Source organism: Tachypleus tridentatus, chromosome 3 (assembly GCF_004210375.1).
Source record: "Tachypleus tridentatus isolate NWPU-2018 chromosome 3, ASM421037v1, whole genome shotgun sequence".
Classification (NCBI taxonomy): Eukaryota; Metazoa; Arthropoda; class Merostomata; order Xiphosura; family Limulidae; genus Tachypleus; species Tachypleus tridentatus.
Genome location: NC_134827.1, coordinates 78,935,713 through 78,956,657, shown reverse-complemented (window position 1 = coordinate 78,956,657; position 20,945 = coordinate 78,935,713). Strand labels below are relative to the sequence as shown.

Sequence of the window (20,945 nt, the reverse complement as noted above, 5' to 3'; positions counted from 1 at the left end):
AGAACACTAGTTATTGGTGCAACCCTTGAAGTGATAAAATAAACCTTCGAATCCATAACGATGAAGAATACATAAAAAAAAAAAGATTAATGTGACTGGAACCAGCTGATAAAAGTTTAAACTGTCTGAATGAAAATTTAATAAACTAATGAAAACCACTTTGTGAGGAAACTTAAGCTAAATGTGAATCGTTAATCAAACAAGAAGCACATCCGAATACGAGCACTGTCAAACTAGAAATGATGGTTCAGTAGAGGAGTATAGAGGGAGTCACATGATTCATGTTAGCATGTCTTGTACCTATTATGCACCGTTGTAATTTTTCAAGTTTACCACAGTGCAGCAGAAGGTTTATGGCATGGGCATAGACACATCTCGCATATAGGGGGCAGCATTGAACGAGAATAGTTAATTTTGTGAATGGAGGTAATTACCATATCAGAAATGAACTTTAAGCTCTTTCACCGTTGTGTTATGTCTCCATCTAGTTCATTGCTGGAAGCACATGTATGGGTCAACTTGTGTAACGTTCGTTTTAGGCATGAAAAGTTTGTGGTATACAACATATTAATATGTAAGTTGTGGAAATAATCGAACAAATAATTGTCGTATGACATGAGAACATTTCTTCCGTGAAATGTTATCTCTAAAACATTTAATTGATCATATAAGTAATAAGTTAGATATAAGCAATTACACATGCCTGCATGTATAAAACTGGCATTGTGAGAGTTATTTGTCTATAAACAATGAAAAAGTCCTGTAGATGTTAAGCCTATCTTGAATATTTTGTCATTCTACAGGATTTTTATTTTCTTATACAATTACTTTTTAATTTTTACAGAACTGACTTTTAGAGGGTGTTGGGCGTGTGCCCCGCTAGTACAGTGGTAAGTTGACGGATTTACAATGCTAAAATTAAGGGTTCGTTTCCCCTCGGTGAACTCAGCAGATAGCCCAATGGCTTTGCTATATGAAAAACACAGAGCTTGTTATGATCATGTTGTTCTTATGACATCTTACAGAACTGTTGGTGTTAAATATACAGGACATATTTTATCGTTTAAATATCCTATTAAATCTCATTTTTCGTTATGGATGCTTGCAGTAATTTATAGGACTTTCTTGTGAAGAAAATGCCTGAACTTTAAAGAATTTAGATCTCACAGAAAAAAATTCTAAATCCAGTTTCATGTGCGTCACTTGTAATGTTCACACACTTTACGTTGGTTCATTGTTTTAGAATTTTCGTATGGATCGCTGCTCACGCACAGCAAGTACACCTGATATTGTACGTAGCACAATAAGGAAGACAGAAGTATTTAACGAGAAACTTATCGATCGAGAAGTAAGTTTTGTGGTAATTCTTTTTTTTTTGTATGTGTAATAATGTGTTTTCTTACATTAGTCACTTATTATATTTCTACTTAGCTATAATATGGATGTGGTTTTTTTTTTCCCATTGCTATAAGGTTTGTAGAGCAGTGCATGAAATCTATCATCCACTAAACTGTGTAGCACGTGTATTGTGTAAAATGTTATGCATTCTTCATGAATACAATTTTAAAATTATATTTCAAGTATTACTTATGATTATATATTCCTATAATTTTACCAGATACAATAAATCTTCATAAACAAGAATATTCGTTTAAATCTGCATTTTTATTCCGTAATTTCAGTATTGTTTTTTATAAGATGAGAGGAAAAAGTTCCTCAAGTTCACTGTTTCTTGTTTCTGTAAAGATTTGTTAATTTAGATTTCTTATGCTATAAATAACGTTTTTCAATGAAAATCCATGAATAATTCACCAGGTTTTTAATCTCAGTTTTTTAGTAAGATTGTTTCAGTAATATATGTTGTTTTCTTAGCTTGGTCTTCCACAGAAAATTGACATTCCTGAACGTTACATCGAAGATGAGCCCGAAAACTTGTCAGCTGCAGAAAAGAGGAAAAGAAATGAAAAGGCAGAAGATATAAGGAGGATGCTCTCTGAAGCAGCAACGTAAGTTTATGACAGATCTTGATGCTTGTGTGGAATTGATGGAAACCTTTTTAGAAATGGCTTTGGCCTTCTTGGAAACCTTTGGTTTGCTGGCTGTCAGTTTTTTGATCTCTTAGCTATCTTATTTGCTTTCGCTGTGGGTTACTTGGCAGTTGCCTTTGTCTTTTCCCTCAACTGTTTTCCCAGCTTGGATAAACTTAATTTAATATATTGTTTTTTTAGATAATTACTTTGTACAAGGTACTGTACCTTTGTCACTGCAATACAGTTATGTTTAGTAATACTTATGTTTCTATGTTTAAAACGTTATGACTGCTGTTCATTCATGTTTGTAGTTTTTCTAGGGTAAAATTAGTACATGCATGCATATGTGTGTGTGTGTGTGCAAATATAATCGAATAATTTTAGGGTTCATTTTTCCACAGTTTTTAATCTGATTTGTAATAGAATGAAAATTGGCAGTATTAGTTACTATAAAATAACCTTCTGTTTACTTGCAGGTATGAAGAACCAACTGAAATAGATGGCACTGCATCAGAATCGATAAAAAAGAAGATGGATGAAGAAAGAAAGAAAAGAGCTCACCTTCTGGCTCTTAACCACACTATAGCCAAAGAAGTTATGGAAAAAAGCAAGCTAGTTGCAAGTAAGGCACATGCAGTTTCTTTGTCGTTATTGAGTTTTAATTGAAGGGTGTAAAGATACTGTCTTATCATCTAACTGGGCTGTTTGTTCCTCTCTAGAATGTCTAAACTTCTTCTTTTAGGATTTATATTTCTTTTGGATAATGGTGAGAGAAGCATTTTACATACAAGGTTGTTTTAATCTTCACATTGTATTTACTCTGCTTTCTGGCCTGGCATGGCCAGGTGATTAAGGTAATCTGAGGGTAGCGAGTTCGAATCCCCTTTGCACCAAACATGCTCGCCCTTTCAGCCGTGGGGGCGTTATAATGTTACGCTCAATCACACTATTCGTTGGTAAAATATTAGTCTAAGATTTGCCGATGGGTGGTGATAACTAGCTGGCTTCCTTCTAGTCTTACACTACTAAATTAGGGACGGCTAGCACAGATAGCCCTCGTGTATCTTTGCGCGAAATTCAAAAACAAACAAACAAACATACTCTACTTTCTATCTTTAAATAATAACATTTAAAGAATCTATAATAAGTTGGGATTTATGTTTTTTATTATAATTTTCTAAATCTGAACAAATTTGTACAAATGCGGGTACTTCATGAAGATTTCATAGAAGTTAGCCGTATTACACTGTAATTGTGAAATTCTTAAATTATGAATACAAGTTCAAAGATCATTGAGTCAGATAATTTTGTTCACAAGAGTGAAAGTATATAACACTACAGATCAGGGGCAAGAATATATAGTGACAAATTAAACATGTTTAATGCTTGCTAGAGTGTCACTGTGGCAATGTAATTGTCTTGGTTTCTAAGACGAGATTTTATCTAACATACTATATACTATATTTAAGTAGGTTGAACTTAGAATAGCATAGTTTAATTTACTGTTTCTGAAAGTGATTATTTGTAAAGAACACTATATACCTAATATCTTCCAGAATTTTCCTTTAATCCCCTACCAATTTCAAATCAAAAACATAATCTTCACACCTTTCTAAAACTATCAACAACACATATCACAAGAGAACACACTAGCAAACGTCTGTGGACTTCTCTAGTGCCACTTACTATGGGAATGCCCAAAAACATAAAGAGAAAATTACCTTTAAAAGTGTGTAATTAACCAAAGAATAAGGTGACCTCATTATAATGATAGTTATATATATTCTAAATGTTCGTCAAAATATTTTAACATTTTAGTAAACATAAAATATTAACACGTGCAATAGTTTCTGGTATTTTCCTTTTAGTAATTTCTTAACTAAACTCGTGGCCAGTTTTTAAATTATTAACCAGTACCATCAAGGAAAAAAAAACACTTCATAGTTTGTTCAATGAGTACCAACATAGTTTTGAAAGTATTCTATAGTTGTCTCTTATGTTCACATCCAGTGATAGCAACCCTGGAACGTTTAGATTCTGACAGTATATGGCAGAAAGAAGAAGAAAATATGGAGGATGAAGACTGGAGTCCAGTACAACCTCCGCCTATAACTCAACAGCGAGAAAACTACCTCACATAAATTTAAACTTCTAAGTAGTGATGATAAGGTTTGCAAACATGATCCCTCTTATAAAATTGAAAATTTGCAATAATGATTTCACATGTCCTAGGAACAAATTAGCTAACTTATCAGACCGTCAGATCATGTAATATAGCTGTATTCCGCACATGAAAAACAACAACCCAAAAAAAGTTATATATATAAGTATTTATTACCCAACGTCTCTGTACCCGAATGTTTATTGTCCTGAAATATATTTGGTGATGAGAAAAGCTAATGTATTTCTACTGTATTTAGCTAGGTAAGGTCAGGAATGTTGTGTTTTTCCAGTCAAACTGTATTCAGTGTCATTGTACTGCATAGAGAAACTATAAGCTTTGTTGAAGGTCCTATTCTGAAGTGCCTGAGTTGATGCCAATGGTTCATACATTCAGTTATATTGGTACAGGTTTCTTAGAACAAGTTTGTAAAGAAAATGTTTGTTTGTCTGTTGGATTCCACAACACAAGGGCTATCAGTACTTATAAAAATGCCCATTTTGTGTCAAAGCTTGTGACCAGATACTGTTTACGTCTTACATTAATAGTTTGCATTTAAGATACAAATAGTGAAATTCTTCAGTTAAGATGTTTAGTCCACGACAAGCATTATCTGTATATCTGTTATTGTGTGTTGGTGCTTACAGTTCTTTTACTACTTTTGTATTGATAATTACACCAGTAGTTCGTATTGTAGGTATATTTGGGGCTTGGAAATAAATAGTATTTGCTACTTTCATGAGAAGATTTTTGTAGTTTTTTATTAGATGCTATGAATATATATTTCACCCCTTCCCCACCAGCTATACATGTAAGCTGCTAGATCAGAAACTTATTAACATAAGAAAAGAGTAGAACTGAGGCTGATTGAAACTGTGAAAGTGTCTTTTTATTTCTTCAGTAAGTCCAAAATGTTAAATTGTATTTGCTATCTTTTACCCTTCAAAACTTTATAGGGCACAAGTAGCTTGCAAACACACGCCCTTGTATTAACAAGTTTTGAAACTTTTCATAGATTAGCAGCAAATCCCCAAAACGTTTAAATACACAAGTACAAATTAAAGAATGGGATAAGAGTACATTTAGCAATATTTTACAGTTTGGTTTCTTACACTAAAGGAATTGGTTGTAAGAAGTGTAGTCAGCTATTCATAGCATAAAGTTATTACCAGTTTTATAATGTATAAAACACAGTTGAACAAAGGATTTGAAGGAAATTCCACATGAGTTTTTTTTTTTTAAATTCAAAATATATAATTTACTGTATACAACAGTTACTCGTTCTATTTTTAAACTCTGATGGATTAAATTTCCTCTCTCATATTGTAGCAACTTTGTGTATTTAGAATATTTTCAATAGAAATGGTTCCTTCTGTAAGAATTTTTCAACTGATTTATTCAAGACCTGTTAGTCCAAATACTATCTAAAACCAAACTTAAAAAATTATTAAAGATATATTGTTAGAATTACAAATATGTGTATGCATTTACTACAAATTGATATATTATTGACAGGAATGACAGTTAACATTTAGTCATTAATAGTTTTGGATGAAAAAAAATTAAATTCTTAGTCATCTTAGAACATAGAATATCTCACAAAAGTGTTTTACTTTTTAGTAAAGACAGACTGTTAAGCCTATCATGGATATTGTTTGTGGTTAAAAACATCTTTGGAAGGGACGTAATGATGGACAAAAGTACCTGCTGGTAGCCAGATTTCATGTATTTAAACAAAAAACTTAAATTATTTTTAAATTATTCACCTAAATACTGAGTTGAATATAAAAAGTCATTTTCTACTATGAAATTTGTGTGGATTAACGAATATGTGAATAATGTCTACAGCAATTAATGTTTTCACTGAAAATGGGAAAAACAGTCAAGCTTGGCTGTCAAACGTTTTAACGAAATATGGTGTGAACTTTTGCACGTTCTTTGAGATAACGAAACTTTCTGTGAGACGAGGGTACACTTGTCGATAAATGTGAACATTTTTGTAATAGAAATCTCTTTATATTTCAGCCAAAGAAATTAACTGTACTTAAGTGGCAGGTTAAATATCTCTAGCAATGAACAACAAAAAAATAAGTGAAGCTAGCTATCATGTCACAAATAAACCCATATAGACCACTGGTCAAGACAGGTGTAGCTTTTATTATTGTTTCGTGAAGTGCCTTAAATTAATACATTGATGAAAAAAAATATGTTCTACATTTTTTTTCACAAACCAAACAATAAAATCATATTATAAACTATTATCAAAAAACTCATATCTGAAACCAGGTATCTTCTCTTCTCCTTAGGTACTTACTGCAATTTCTTTTGATTTCTGGACAATTAAAAAAATAAAATGTATAATGCATTTCAGTAATGCTACAATTTTAACTTTAAAGCCAAGTATGTCAGCTATTAACAAAGATTAAATGATCTATGACATGTGTAACTATATATGTATATAATGTTAAACAAAGTAATGGTACTGTTAATACTCGTATGTCAACTTATTTGATTATGTACAAATCTTGGTAAATATGCAGGATTAATGAAGTTTTCGTTTTATATGCCTTAGTTTCTTTTTTGCACCATTTTCAGACTTTGTGAGATGACAAACTTTTTATCAATCCTTTGATGAAGTCCAAGTATTAGTTTTGCAGTTACCAATATTAGTATAATATTATTTCTTATATTCACGTATGTAGAATATTTAATACTTAAGATTGATTTGATATTACACATTAGTAGTCTTGTGTTAAAGGTGTGACAGTCATGATTGAAACTGTAACAGCGAATACTGCTTTCATCTTAGCAAATTCAACACTAGTTTTGCCATTAGCAACTTCACAAGTTGGCAAGAGAATAACAGAAAGTGAAGGTTAAACATCTGAATAATACTATTTCTAATTAAAAATATCCACAAAGGGTGTATTTATGAATATGAAAACCAACTGAGTGTAACAGGTAGTCTTAGTTGTGCTTTTGACATTTTAAGAATATCTGAAGCATGACTAGGAGAATCGTAACAGATTAAGGTTCTTCTTTTTTAAATTTACATTGATATTTTTGTGCACAATATAGATGTATATATTTAGGCTTTTTGTATGCAAACTACTCATATTTATGAAATGTTATTGAAATTCTAGTACTGGGAGCATGCATAGGTGTTCCCAGTACTCTCATCCATCGCACCTACTGTGGGAATAACTCTGCTAAAGAATAAGGCATTTAAGACGAGTAGCTCAATCTTACAAAACAATTATTACGGAAGCATATAATTCTACAAGTATGTATATATATATATATAATATATATACACACACACACACATCTACTCACTTAAGTTTAAGCCCGGCATGGCCAGGTGGTTAAGGCACTCGACTCGTCATCCAAAGATCCCGAGTTCAAATCCCCATTGCACCAAACATGCATGCCCTTTCATCTGGGGAAGGGGCATTGTAATTTAGCAGTCAATCTTACTATTTGTTGGTAAAAGAGTAACCCAAGAGTTGGCAGTGGGTGGTGAGGACTAGCTGCTTTCCCTCTAGTCTGAAACTACTAAATTTGGGGAGGCTAGCGCAGATAGCCCTCGTGTAACTTTACACGAAATTCAAAAAACAAACAAACACTAAAGTTTATGTGATGGTTATCAATACAGTTGAAAGTTTTCTACAAAAAACTACAGTTAGATTAGTTCTTATCCACATATATTAAATATAAATACATATGATTCTACAGTAATGTTTTTATCTTATTTTTTTCTGTGAATGGGTAAGTAAGAGTTAACGTGGTATAACTTTTTAACTTTATATCAAGGTTGTACTTGCATGAAAAAATGTTGTTTTTTAATTACTATTAAGGAAGATTACGTGAACTATGACGTATATATATATATGGAGATTTTTGTTACTGATTTAGTTACACTACGTTTTTATAATATTGTTAGGAACCAGTTTCTAGCAGATTTGTTAAGTTTGTTGTTTTGTAAAGTCTATTTGCAGTTAGACTTTATTATGTTTTACTGCCTTAAATATACATATCTCAATTTATATAATAGTTTTAAGAAGTGACAATAAAAGAAAGTATTAAACATAATGTGATGTATAGTTCATAGCATTTCAAATAATGTGTACAGTGGTGGGATAATGATGTCAGAATTTTTAGTGTAGGACAAAACTGAAATCCGTTTTCATAACAAAGCATGTAGAAACTGCATTGAAAGTAACATAGGTTATATTTAAAACACCAGTTTCTATTTGTTTCTAAAGTATTGGTTAGATACACAGGTTATTTTTCAACAGTTCTATCAGCATGTGAGGAAAACTTAAATTCTTGTCTTCGAGTTGTCTCAGTGTTCTTTAAGAACAATAAAATATGGTATCAGAGAACAAGGGTTCCCAAACTGGAGACAGTAGTAAATACACAACACTGTTAAGGCAGTGGTTCTCAAACTGTTCTCATCCACGGACCACCTACTAGTTTTTCTCCACAAAACTCATCAGATGTAATGGGACGAATGTCACAGCTTCTGATGTGACTTGCAATTTAAACCAGCCTGTAAACCACACTTTGAGAACCACTGTGTTAAGATACTGAGTTTCCATAGATACACTGGGGGCTGAGTAAGATGTGGAATGCTCCAAGGGGTTGTACAGAGAAAGTTAGAAAATATATGTTAATTAAAGAATAGATAAATGTGTATTTGATAACCAGTCTTTTGAGTCATTTCACTAACATTTATACTGTAGCTGTGGTAATTAGACTGGAAAAAAATGTGTATGCTTTATTATAGCTTAAACATGATAAACATATGTGTTAATAGGTAGCTATTTTATTCCAAAGTACAAAATTTCTATTATATCTTTATACCTATAAGTACCTATAGAAAGTATACAGACTTCAGGACTTCTTAGTGGCAGCAACACAGACAGTCAAAAATTTGCTGTTAAACTACACTAATATAGAGTAGACAGCATAACTGTTCAGTTGTGGATAATTTTCTTTAAGAGTAGAATGATACATTAATAACATTGTTGATTAGATCAATAGAAATATCCATTGGTGCCCATGTAAACTAGAAAAAATACCTGTTAAATTTTATACATTGGAAAATATTTGTTCACTACAGTAACAGTATAGTTGGTTGAGAACAGTACTGTTTATCTGGTAGCATGTTTTAAAGGAACAGAAGTGTTATACATTAGTAGTATAAAATGAAGGAGAAGCCATATAGATTTATAGAGCACTACTGCTGAGAGGAATAGAGCAATATAATTATATTTGTATAGAGTGAATTAATTAATATTTAATGACAGACTGAAGAATAGAACTTTACTGTAACAGCGTGATGTACCCAGAAACTCAAAACTTTCCACTGGTACTTATGTAATATGAAATAAGAGAACTATTCTCTGATAGCTGTGTAGATTTTGAAGATAAACTGTGATAGAGCTTGAAGGCACAGTTCTGTTCTTTTGAAGTTCAAAGCATTGGCTGCAATGCAGAATGGAAAATCATGATTATTTAATTATTTTGTGTTTAGTGTTAAAGTAATAAAGAACACAATGTTAAAATCATTACACAATTAAAAACATTTTTAAAAATCTCTGGGACTCTCTTTGTTTTGATGTTTACAATATCTTGATGATGTTGTAGCAAACGTTGAAACTTGTAGAATCCACATCTTAGAAATGTTTTTGTGTACTGATTTTAACATTGTGTTATTTATTTATTATTTTAATGACTATTTAATGATAGCTATATAAACTGGAAGAATAGAACAATCTGTTGGTAATTATATAGACTGGAAGTATAGAACTGTTTGTGGTTAACTATATAGACTGGAAGAATACAACTATAGTGATAGTTATATAAGCTGGAGGAATAGAACTGTCAGTAATTATAGAAACTGGAAGAATAAAACTTCTTTATGGTAATTATATAAACTGTAAGAATAGAAATGTCAGTAATTATAGAAACTGTAAGAATACTGCTGTTTGCGGTTAACTATATAGGATGGAAGAATACAACTGCCCGTTGGTAATTATAAAAACTGGAAAAATACAACTATATCTAGGTCGTTATATAAACTGGATGAATAGAACTGTTGGTAATTATAAAACTGGAAGATCACAGCTGGATGTTGGTAATTATACAGATTGGAAAAACTGAATATTATTGTCCATGTTGATTTGAAGAATAATAACTATGCGAAAGGAAATACATTTTTTGGCAGCTATACAGACTAAAAAGAGAAATATTGAAATAGAATTCTTTATCACTGTCTTTACTTATATAGAATAAAAGAAAATACCACTCTCAACTGTAAAATTGTACCAATAAAACTGATCAATAGTCGCTGTATAGTCTGGAAAAATACATGTTATTTGGTGGCTGTTTATCTCGAGAAAGCAAAACTTTTAATCCGTAACTGAGCAGATTAAAATAATAAAAGTATTCATGTAAATCCGAACTTGATAAGTTAGGAATGTTTAGTAAGTTCGGTTGGTTGTAAGCATAGCAAGTACAACTAATTCAGTTTGTTTTTCCTAGCATGGTTATGTAAAAAACAAAACAAAAAATGTTACATTAGAACATGTATAGAACTGTTGATGTTGCATCTATTTTATTGTAGCTGTGAAAGAACTTGGTTATCAGCTGTGGATTATAATAATAGATTTTCAAAGTATATGTGTAGCTTTATGCTATTAATTTTAGCGAGTAGAAATAGCAAGTAGCTATGAGCTGTGTTTTCTCACCACTGAAGTGATAAAATCTAAGCAATGCTAATTACTCTCACTTTTACCACACCATGAAATGCACATTAAAACTGTATAGTAACTAACGTCTCAAATGGTTTTAGTTGCTAAAGGTTATTTCCAATTGAATTCTTGTGATTGAAGTAACTTTTTTGAAAAACTAGTTATATATCAAGGATATTTCTGTAAGTTGTTTTCTCTTAGTGTTTATATCCTTATTTTCATAATGAATTAGTTAGTAGTTTCGTTTTAAAAGCATTTAATTATTACTTTGTTTTTTTATCTACAAATATAAACGACAGTTATCACTTTGTTTATCGATATTTCCATCTCTGTTTGAAACTACAGCTTGTGTACTATTTATAAGTAATGCAACTTAATACAACAGTGTTTTATTTTTATCACATTTTTTATATGTTGGTACTGGTTGAAGTGCAAGATTTCTAAACATCACTATGGATATTCACTGTCGTTAAAAATATTAATTAGCAATATTTTTCATTGGCTGCTACTACGTGACTATGAAAATAGTTTGACTTCAGTTACAGAAAAGATCATTTATGTATATCGGTATGCATGTGTACTTAAGATTACCTTACCACAACTATACATTTCCCTCAATTGTTTTCAAGCTTTTGTAGTAGTTTTTACACTTGAATAGTAGTTGAAAGTTCTATAAAAAGCAAGAATCTAGATAGAGGACACCATATTATTGTTTTCAGTGCATTAGAATGTTTTATAACTCACTAACGTTTGATATTAAAACCGCTTTCTTGTCCTGTATTACAACATATAGCAATACTGCTTTAGAATTTATAATCATTCACATTGTATGTGTATGTATATATATATATATTTGCTAAAATTGCTTAAGTTTGTTTGCAGTAATACTTGCCCTGATGATCCATTTGGAAAAGAAATTAAAATGGAAATATATAGTAGTTAAACTTTATCAGAATTTGATAATGATAACAAGAATTCAATATGAACTCTTTAGGTAATATGTTTTATTTATTTAAGAGCAAATGATTTGAAAGAATACAGATGTGACCAGCTTTAAAATAGTGTGGTTATTTATAGGAAAGTTATATCTCCTGTTGTTGTTTGCCTGGGTGTATATTATATATATTTATTGTATACAGATATATGACTTAAATGCTAATGTTGACTTGTTCATGACAAACTATACTACAATGGAATATTGTTATGTTTTTTATAATTTTTTTTAATTGGTAGGTAACACTAACGTGAAAGACATTGAAATGTGCTAACAATAAAACACATTAACATATGAAAATTATGTAAACGTCAGTTCTGCATCTCATAATGTTTGTTTTTTAAACAGTATGTGGTAGCCCTTATTTAATTTGCTAATTTTATGGTATTAATTTCATTTTCATTGTTTGTGTAAAAATGGCTGTATTGTTATTAGAATAATTTAATATTGCTAAAATAATATTATTGTAATTCACGTTTTGCAGCTTATGTATCTACATCCAGAGGTATATTATTATGGTCAGAGAGCGTGCAATATTGCTAAACTCCAAACTTACATTGAAATAAATGTTCTAAACAATTACAATGTAAATCTTCGTAAATAAGATACTATTATATATGTATAAAGATGGTTAAAAATAAATGAAAGTTGTTATATTTGTAATCATGCCTTAACTCAGTCAGCTATTTTCTGAATTACAGAAAGCTTCAGACCTATTAATATTATTTATTACATGTTTAAATGGTTATAAAGATGCCTGGTGATAAAATCACCTTAAATGAAAATTACTAAATATTCTCCCCTGGTTTTTTGTTTTTTCATAAATAACATTATTATGTTACTTCTTATCCATTTTTTTTATTAATGAAATAACTTCCAGTAAAAGGAAGTTATTTCTTGTTTGCTGGGAGTAGTCAGTATTAAAAGTAGGTATATGTACAAAAGTACTATTTGTGTAATAGTTCCTTCAATAATTATTTTGTATACATTAAATAAAGAATGGATTTAGTCATGGTAGGTCAGAGGGGTGTTAAATATCTGCTTATGAACATTGAGTACTGAATATTTATATCTATTTTCTCTCGAGAGATGGTTAAACTTCCATAATCCTTATAGTACACGTTCAAGAAGTGAACATTTCTTAAATTTATCTCTGTTATTTCAAGGAAGAACGTTTATTTTATTTATAATTAATTTTGAGTCATTTTGTTACTGAATAATTCCAATAAAGTTGGTTGTTTTACTAATTTGAATATAATGAATATAAATATCAAAGTGTTTGTTATTGGTTTGATTTTATAATATCCTTAACATTAATGTTTTGTTATTTCTTCATAAGACTAATAATAGAAAAATTGATGTACAATGTTGTGCCTAAGTAAACGTACCATTTACCCCATATATTAATAGTTGTAATTTTATTTTCACGTAAATGTGGTTATTTAATTGAAACTGTATCTTGTGTAGTAGTATTAATGGACAATAAAAGCTTAAAATAAACTGTTTAAAGCACATTTTCTGTTACTGAGATATCTACATTTAAAAGGTATGAAAAGGTAAACATTTTTACAAATTATTGCTACAGGAAAGTGGAAAAAGAAATAATCATTCTGTAAATAATATAAAACGTTTCACTTAATTAAAACATAGTAATCGCTGAATACGGTTCAGAGTGCTTCTATGGCTGAGAATAACACTAAGAACTTCACTTAATCATTAAAAATAATTGATTATTGTATGTTGTGCTTAATGACTTGTATGGTCTTACATACACTGCTGGCCAAAATCTTAAATCCAATGAACATAAAGAAAAAAAATGCATTTTGCGTTGTTACACTCAACCACTTGTTTGAGTAGAGCTTCGAAAGATGAAAATAAGAAAAGGGAAAATAAAAGTAAAAAACTTTTTTTAGCATTTAATAGGGAAAATGTGAACACTATAAAATTAGCCTAAATACTAGCTGGTCAAGAGTTTAAGACCATACTGAAACGAAGCGTTAATCGGTAAACACGTAACGAAATTTAGTCATTTGTGTTCAAGCATTAGCGTTATCAACATCTCCCACTGACATCTCCTGTGTTACATTGGGTAAAAACATGGCAAAGGCTAAAAAGTTGACAGAGTTTGAACGTGACAGAATTGTCAAGTTGCAAAAGCAAGGTCTCTCTCAACGTGCTATCGCTGGTGAGTTTGGGCGTAGTAAAACTTCTGTTGCAAATTTCTTAAAAGACCCTGAGGGACATGGAACGAAAATTTCAAGTGGTTGGCCCAAGAAAATTTCGCCAGCGTTGAGCAGGAGGATTCGACGGGTTGTCCGGCAAGACACCAGCGGATCGTCGAACCAGATTAAGGACCTCATGGACGCAGAATGCAGCTCAAGAACAATAAGACGGCAGATACGAGAGAAAGGCTTTAAAAATCGTGAACGCTTTTAAAGGCAACACCTCCTTCCACACCACGAAACAGCTCGGTTAAACTTTGCTGAGAAGCACCAAACATGGGACGTAGAAAAGTGGATGAAGGTTTTGTTCTCTGATGAGAAGAAATTTAACCTGGATGGTCCAGATGGCTTCCAACGTTCTGGTACGATAAGAATATCCCACCGGAGACGTTTTCTACACGACACAGTGGAGGAGGTTCCATCATGATCTGGGGTACTTTCTCCTTCCATGGAACAATGGAGCTTCATTTTATACAGGGGCGTCAAACAGCAGCTAGCTACATTGGCATGTTGGAGAGAGCATTCTTATTGACTGAAGGCCTTCGCTTGTGTGTAAATGACTGGATCTTTCAGCAGGACAATGCTGCAATCCACAATACCCGCAGGACAAATGACTTTTTCATAGCGAATAACGTGATTCTTTTGGACCATCCATCGTGTTCGCCCGAACTGAACCTCATTGAAAATGTTTGGAGATGGATGGCAAGGGAAGTCTATAGAAATGGATGTCAGTTCCAAACAATGCATGATCTTCGTGAAGCTATCTTTACAACTTGGAATAACTTTCCAGCCAGCCTTCTGCAAACGCTTATATCGACCATGCCAAAGCGAACGTTTGCAGTTATTCGCAATGACGGCCGTGCAACTCACTACTGAAACCTCTTGTTGGGCATTTCCTATCCTGTTTAGGACTTCTTTTTGGTATGGTCTTAAACTTTTGACCAGCTAGTATTTAGGCTAATTTCACAGTGTTTACGTTTTCCCTATTAAATGCTAAAAGTTTTTTTTTTTTTTCCCTTTTCGAAGATCTACTCAAATAAGTGGTTAAGTCTAACAACGCAAAATGCATATTTTTTCTTTATGTTCATTGGCCTTAAGATTTTGGCCAGCAGTGTATCTAACAAACATTTTTCACTCAGAATTGTTTTATTCTGTGGTACTATCCCTACAAGGACTGGGAAATATTCACAACACACATATAACTTTTTTTAGCTTATTTTTGTGCTATTGGACTGCATTACTGGTGTCCCATTGAAAAATGAAATCGAACAGGCAATAAATGTATTGAAAATTGAAAAAAATAAAGTCAAAGAAAGATGTATTGTTAGTGATTGAAGAAAAGTTATTCACCAGAGTTGCAAATGGCAAAAATTAAATCCCCCTTGTTGTTCACAAAACTAACAAATGTTAGTACAATAGTATGTCACCAGTAATACAACACGTATTACAAGGAAGTAGATAGAAGCTACTTGTTTTTAAAGTCATTGTATTTCAAACAATATTCTTTTTAATTTTTCTTTGCATTGGGCAAACTTCAAACCCCTGTGAGAATACTTTCCTTTCCAGAACTCTTTTAAACGGGTTTTGGCATCTGAACTCGTGCTTTACGTTCAAATTGCAGGCCTGTGTCTCCCAACCGACTCTCTTGCTAGTGATAGTTTGTGTAACTGTCAGATTGCTATGACAGGATATAACTTTGAAGAAGGAACGTTGATTCCTTGATACTTTCCGAAGTTTACTATTTCAGAAGAGTTTCAAGTCCACAACTTAATTAATGGTCATTTGATAGAATCACTACGTGAGAAATATGTGAAAATGTTTATTTTGTTCATAATTAAAAGCTACTACTGAAGGTAATGAAATTGGTTTCATTTATCATTTTAATACAAAATAAAATACTAAAAAAAAAGAAAGCTACTAAAAAGAAATGTTTACTCAAGTTATAATACTCATTAATAGAATGTTTCCCACTAAACCACTTGCTTTTATAAGTATAATAGTATACTAGAAGTTTTTATTCTAGAAGCAATAAAATTATTAAGAGAGTTTAGAGGTGAAATATTGTGTAAGTTAACGTTATAAAGCAGCGATGGTTATCATACTGGGAATATAAAAAATAAACATAATAATAATATATCTGCCTCACCAGTAGTAACTCGAAATAATTATAACAGTAAAAACTGGGTTTCAATACCCTAAAACTAAAGATATGCTTATCTACATCACACCCAAAATCATTCGATTCATAGCCTAACACGCCAACCACCTACTAACTTCTAGTAATACTGTACTTTCGTTTACCTGAAGATTCCCTAAGAAGTTCGAAATGTTGTTGTGACTTTATTTTAATTAAAGTTTTAATACTCATTCAAGTCGTCTTGAGAATACATTTTTACTTCAAGTGTTTCTCGTCATCACGAATTACTAGTAATACTGTCCTCCACTGGTACAGTGGTAAGTCTACGGATTTACAATGCTAAAATCTGGGATTCGATTCCCTTCGGTGGACTCGGCATATAGTCCGATGTGGCTTCGTTATAATGAAAACGCACACACACTAGTAATACTAATTTTGTTCATAGCTTATATTTCCATATTTAAAATCGTTTAAAGCTTTGTCATAACCGTTATGGTTTTACAGAAACAAATAACTTTGCTTCATGTAAGCATAATTTAATTCATACACAGTCATACCGTCGTCTTCACTTTCCTACTTCGCGCTCGCGTCGCGCCAAACATGCTCGCCCTCCAAGCCGTGGGGACGTTTTTAATGTGACGGTCAATCCCACTATTCGTTGGTAAAAGAGTAGCCCAAGAGTTGGCGGTGGGTGGTGATGATTAGCTGCCTTCCCTCTAGTTTTACACTGCTAAATTAGGGACGGCTAGCACAGATAGCCCTCGAGTAGCTTTGTGCGAAATTCCAAAACAAACAAACAAACAAAGACTTTCCTACAGTGACTCTATCTAAGCCTATTTTATAATTTGAAATACGTTCTTCCTGAAAAAAAAAAAATGTTTTCAATCAACATCCAACAGTTATTACAGCATCTTTATCCTAGTTTTAACAACATTGCTAACACTATTTCAAGCATTTGTGCCACGTAATGACACCAGATACCTAGCCATAAACAACATACATAAACACGAGCTATATCATTCCCGCAAATGGTCTTAGGTCTGAAAATAACTCGATCGTCGATGGCACAGTTTACTCTGTCTCATGTTCTCAGTTTTTCATACTAGGTAATAAACACAAACTGCTTGTCGTTTCTACTGGTACACACCGTCCCATTTGCTGTCTTCGGCTGGCCATCGATTAGAAACAATAGAAAATATATTACAAATAAAAAAATGGAACGATCAAAAACTTTCTAGCGATAAAATTTGATTCTGAAATAAGTGTACAATGTTGAGAAGCAATTTCTAAATAATATTACGGTTTTGTTTACCATTTTATATATTTTTTCTTTTATCACTCGTTTCAGCTCTTCTTTTTTTTATTCATTACATTAATTTGTTTTTAGGCGCTATCTCATTTATTTCCTGCACGCAGTTGGGGCAACGGTAAGTCTACAGACTTAAAATGATAAAATCCAGAGTTCGATTCCCTGGGAGAGAAAAAAATGCAAAGAGCCTATTATTTAGTGGTACAAGAATAACACCTGCCCTTTAGAGATTTTTAGATCAATACATCAATATGAGATGGCCCGGCATGGCCAAGCCTGTTAAGGCGTGCGACTCGTAATCTGAGGGCCGCGGGTTCGCATCCCCGTCGCGCCAAACATGCTCGCCCTGTCAGCCGTGGGAGTTTTATAATGTGACGGTCAATCCCACTATTCGTTGGTAAAAGAGTAGTCCAAGAGTTGGCGGTGGGTGGTAATGACTAGCTGCCTTCCCTCTAGTCTTACACTGCTAAATTAGGGACGGCTAACACAGATTGCCCTCGAGTAGCTTTGTGCGAAATTCAAAAACAAACAAACAATATGAGATGCCCCTAGTGGTGACGTATGGATATTAGCTCCTAGTTGGTTACGTAAAATAAATAATAGTAGTTTAGTAAGGAAATAAATAAAAAGACTGAAGATTAAAATAATTTTCATTCGAGTTTGAGATAGGTCCGCTCTATAAAATATTTCTGAAAGTTATTTAATATTCATATTATAATTAAATAACATAATGGTAACTAGACATAGCAATTTTTGATACATAAAAGTAAGACAGTAAAAGTTTTAAGTGTCGTGGTGTAGATCTTACTAGAACGTTAAAATAGACTTAGTATATGTAACGGCTTAGGTATACTTCAACTTATTGGTAAATCGTAAAGCAGGATAGATACGATATTTTTTTCTAATAAATACATTCTAAAAACTGGATTATTGGCTCTGTGTTTTGCTAATTAATTTAGATACTTGATATTGTATTCATTAGCTTATATTCCGCGTATACTGTTATAAGTAGGTTATAAATCGGACTAAATTAATTTTATTAACGTCATATATTTTGTTAGTTATCATAAGTTATAAAGTTTTGTTTCTTAGTTCTACATAATAAAGATAAATTTACTGCTTTAGGGTGAAGACAAAGTACTGATCAAGAAATAATATTATTGGTTGTTAAACGTTAGGCTTAACAGTAACTGTTAAAAATTGGCTACTGGTATTTGATATTAGGTATTTATTATTAGGCTACAAGTATAAATACAGTTTGGTAGGTGTAATGGTTGAACTTGTTGAATCAGTTCAATGGAAAAAAGGAGATTTTTGGAATAGATGGTTTGCATTTAAATAGGGTAGGGGCTGGCTTGTTGACGAAGACTATTAACCCAGTTGCAAGAGAAGATTTAAACTAGGATTAGACAGTAGTGAGGGCCAAATTGAAAAGAGGCAGAAAAAAATGAGCATAGGAAATGAATATAGAAGTAGTTATAAGGATAGGTTTAATTGTTCCTATGGTAATGCTAGAAGTATAAGAAGTAAAATAATTACTTTCAGGATATTAATAGGAATGGAGGATTTTGATGTGATGGGAATAACTGAAACACAGTTAAACATAAATGATTTTGATGACAGAAGTTTCTTTGAAATACAGTGCTTCAGGCTATTTAATTGGGATAGAGTATTAAAGAAGGGAAGAGGGGTGACTTTATGTGTAAAATATGAATAATATTCTGTTGAAGGCGAGGATACCAAGGATAATAAATAGCATGGAGATTTAATCAATTTGGGATTCTATTAGTGGTTATACAGGGAAAAGACTTTTACTGCGAATTTGTTGTAGACCACCAGATGATACTCATGAAATTAGTGAGAAACTTTACAAAGAGATTAAGATTTTAGTTGTTAACGATGTCATAACTCTGCTTGATTTTAATTAAGAAATTGACAGAAATTAGTCAAACAATGCTATTTTAAACTTATTCTAAACTTCAAAATATATAAATGATCGAGAAGGTAGAAATAGGGAATATCTGGGTGTAAGTGACCATTGGTCTATTACGTTTTATGTTTTGCTGCATATGGAGAACAATGATATTTTGGTTACAAATTTTAAAGCAAATTTTGAGGGGATGAGACGATAATTTTCTATTGTGAATAGGCAGCTGTGTTATTTGGAAACACTGATCAGATGTAGAAAAGTTTTAAAGATAATTTTTAAATGATCAAATAAAGTAAATACAGGATAGCTGCAAATAAAACAACCAGGTTTGTTCAGTAAGAGTATAAAATTAAAGAAATTTAAATTGAGTGGTTTGGCAGGAGATTTAGAAGATCAAGTCGGTGAAACAGGAAATTAAGATATCAAAAAAGATGTACGAGAAAAGGTTGTTAAAAATGTCAAAAATTAACAGCAAATATTTCTTTAAATACATTAAGGATAAACAAAATGTTAGAATTTGGGTAGAATCCTTGAGGGATGATAAATGTTTTGGTTTGTTTTGAATTTCGCGCAAAGCTACACGAGGGATAGTTGAGCTAGCTGTCCCTAATTTAACAGTGTAAGACTAGAGAGAAGGCAGCTAGTCATCACCACTCACCGCAAACTCTTTTACCAAAGAATAGTGGGATTGACCGTCACATTATAATGCCCCCACGGCTGATATTGCGAGCATTTTTGGTGTGATGGGGATTCGAACCCGCGACCCTCGCATTACGAGTCGAGTGCCTTAACCACCTGGCATACCAGAAATGAAGTAGAAAACTTTCACAAAATTATTTTAAAGCCGTTTAATGCTCTGTCTGCCACGGTAATTTTTTGTCTTGTATCTTCAGTATAAGTAATTTTGTTTGTAGAACAGTAAGTTCTGAATAAAAAAAATGTTCAAAAATGGTAAAACACGTCTATAGCACAAACTTCATAATTATTTGTAAAGTTTTGAGCATAAACCCTTTGTCAAGGAATTTAAACTGTTAAATATAAAAAAAAAAAACACGGTTTAAACTGTCCGACGAAGCGCTTCTACCCGAAACGGTGTAAATACCCGTTATAGATGTATTTGTTTTTTCCATACCAGAGTTCTAACGAATGGAAAATGTGCGTGCGGATGTGTTAATGTAAAATCACATACGAGTCTATAATCAATGTAACGGATATTTTACTGCTATTTATTTCTAAATAGAAGAAGAAGAAAAATGTTTTACGAAAAATAAAGTGTTTCCTAGTTTTTCATCCAAACCATGAAAGTTGCAGTTTCACGTACGTTAATTTATATTGGGGTGTGAAACGTTAACATCAAACGTCTTTTGGTAAATAATTGAATAATTATTCGCCTTGTTTGCGTGT

At 32.1% G+C, this 20,945-nt stretch overlaps 1 protein-coding gene across 1 annotated transcript in view; it reads left to right on the top strand.

The window, feature by feature from the left end:
* Window positions 1-13,457, top strand: part of LOC143247285 (uncharacterized) — a 120,964-nt gene extending 107,507 nt beyond the window's left edge. The window contains exons 23-26 of the mRNA XM_076495055.1: window positions 1,244-1,348; window positions 1,873-2,006; window positions 2,507-2,652; window positions 4,041-13,457. Of these exons, the coding sequence (XP_076351170.1) occupies window positions 1,244-1,348; window positions 1,873-2,006; window positions 2,507-2,652; window positions 4,041-4,171 (516 nt within the window). The 3' untranslated portion in view covers window positions 4,172-13,457. The remainder of the gene's footprint in view (window positions 1-1,243; window positions 1,349-1,872; window positions 2,007-2,506; window positions 2,653-4,040) is intronic.
* The last annotated feature ends 7,488 nt before the right edge of the window (window positions 13,458-20,945 follow it).